This window comes from Pundamilia nyererei, unplaced genomic scaffold, assembly GCF_000239375.1.
Source record: "Pundamilia nyererei isolate P.nyererei 1_Seehausen unplaced genomic scaffold, PunNye1.0 scaffold00072, whole genome shotgun sequence".
Lineage (NCBI taxonomy): Eukaryota > Metazoa > Chordata > Actinopteri > Cichliformes > Cichlidae > Pundamilia > Pundamilia nyererei.
Genome location: NW_005187473.1, coordinates 1,138,467 through 1,139,952, shown reverse-complemented (window position 1 = coordinate 1,139,952; position 1,486 = coordinate 1,138,467). Strand labels below are relative to the sequence as shown.

Genomic DNA, 1,486 nt, shown 5'->3' with positions numbered 1-1,486 from the left:
GTTGGATCTTATTGAGTGTCCATGTACATAAAAACAATTTTACTTTTAGATTAGAATATTCTTAAGACTCTTAAGATTTAAATAATTTGGCAAAAAAAAAAAGATTAACCAAAAATGATTAAGAAACCATAATGACAAACTGTGCACAACAACGTTACTTACAAAAGGTTTAAAAAGTAGGACATTTACCTTGTACTGGTGCCTTTTGTATTATTACAGTTATTTCTGGTTACATCTTTACTAACTGATGACCAATAAAAGTGAAGCTATTTCTATGAATAATCCCCTATTCTGGAGGAATAACACTGTTCAGTCCTTATTGCTGTACCACAGAGAAAAATATCTGAGAAAATGAATGTCGTGTGTGCAGTAAAAATATGCTTCCTTTCCCATTTAGTAAATTATTTTGCAACCCTTTTTAGATCCCAGCTCCCATGTTGGGAATAGCAGTGCTGAAGCAGAATGTAATTTTTGTAAATCAGGTGGTGTAACAATTTAATGCCAGAATAACTCCCTCTGTCTCTCCCTCAGTGTTTGGCCAAAGCACAATCAAATGGTGCACCATCTCACAGAACGAGCAGAAGAAATGTCAGGCCATGTCTCAGGCTTTCAGCGCAGCCTCCATCCGTCCTTCCCTCAGCTGTGTCAATGCAGCGTCAGTGGAGGACTGCGGTCAGAAACTACAGGTAAGATTGAACTGGTAGGAAATCAAACTTGAAGCTTCCTTGGAGCCAGAAAGTTTGAAGATTGTTTATTTCAGTCATGTGGGACCAACAAGGACCCATTAAAGTTGATTAAATGCTCCGAGTACCATAAAGTACAGTCAGACTTCAGATAACAACATAAACCATGAACCAATAACTTGGTGATCTGTTATCAGCACAATGCACACTTTGTGTTTCTTTTTTTATGACAACCACAGACTGGGAGCTTCATGTTTATTTTAAAACCTTCATTGGTAAAGACTTGTTGTTGTTTCAAATATTTCTTCATTAGTTATCATCTTTGCAATGTTTGAGTTAATGAGTCATCCATTACTGCTGACGCCCTATGTCCTGTGTTTCACTATCATTAATATTTTTGTCTGCAGAGAAAGGAAGCTGATGCCCTGTCCATGTCTGCCAAAGACATCTACAACTTGGGGAAAACAGCTTCGTTTAAGATGGCTGGCAGTGAATCACAGGCTGGCTGTAAGACCCCAAATCAGTGAATTACAATTAAGGAGAAGTGATGAAGCTAGCGGGTTCTTAGCTTAGCTGAGCGCAGCATAAGTACAGGAACATGACAAAGTTTTTAAAAAAGGCCTTCGATCACTGCATGCTTGTTTAAATAATACAGAATAACTAGAAATGTCTAAATAAATAAAATAAATATTCTAACAACTGTTTCTTTGGCCATAGACAGACTACAATCAACTAACAAAACAATGAAAACAAAAGACACCCTGTTTCAGTTTTAAGGTTTTACATATTGGAACATTTAAATA

The 1,486-nt window shown here is 36.7% G+C and overlaps 1 protein-coding gene across 1 annotated transcript in view; it reads left to right on the top strand.

Moving 5' to 3' along the window:
• Nucleotides 1–573: 573 nt before the first annotated feature.
• Nucleotides 574–1,486, top strand: part of meltf (melanotransferrin) — an 11,326-nt gene continuing 10,413 nt past the window's right edge. The window contains exons 1-2 of the mRNA XM_005736940.1: nucleotides 574–686; nucleotides 1,091–1,190. Of these exons, the coding sequence (XP_005736997.1) occupies nucleotides 597–686; nucleotides 1,091–1,190 (190 nt within the window). The 5' untranslated portion in view covers nucleotides 574–596. The remainder of the gene's footprint in view (nucleotides 687–1,090; nucleotides 1,191–1,486) is intronic.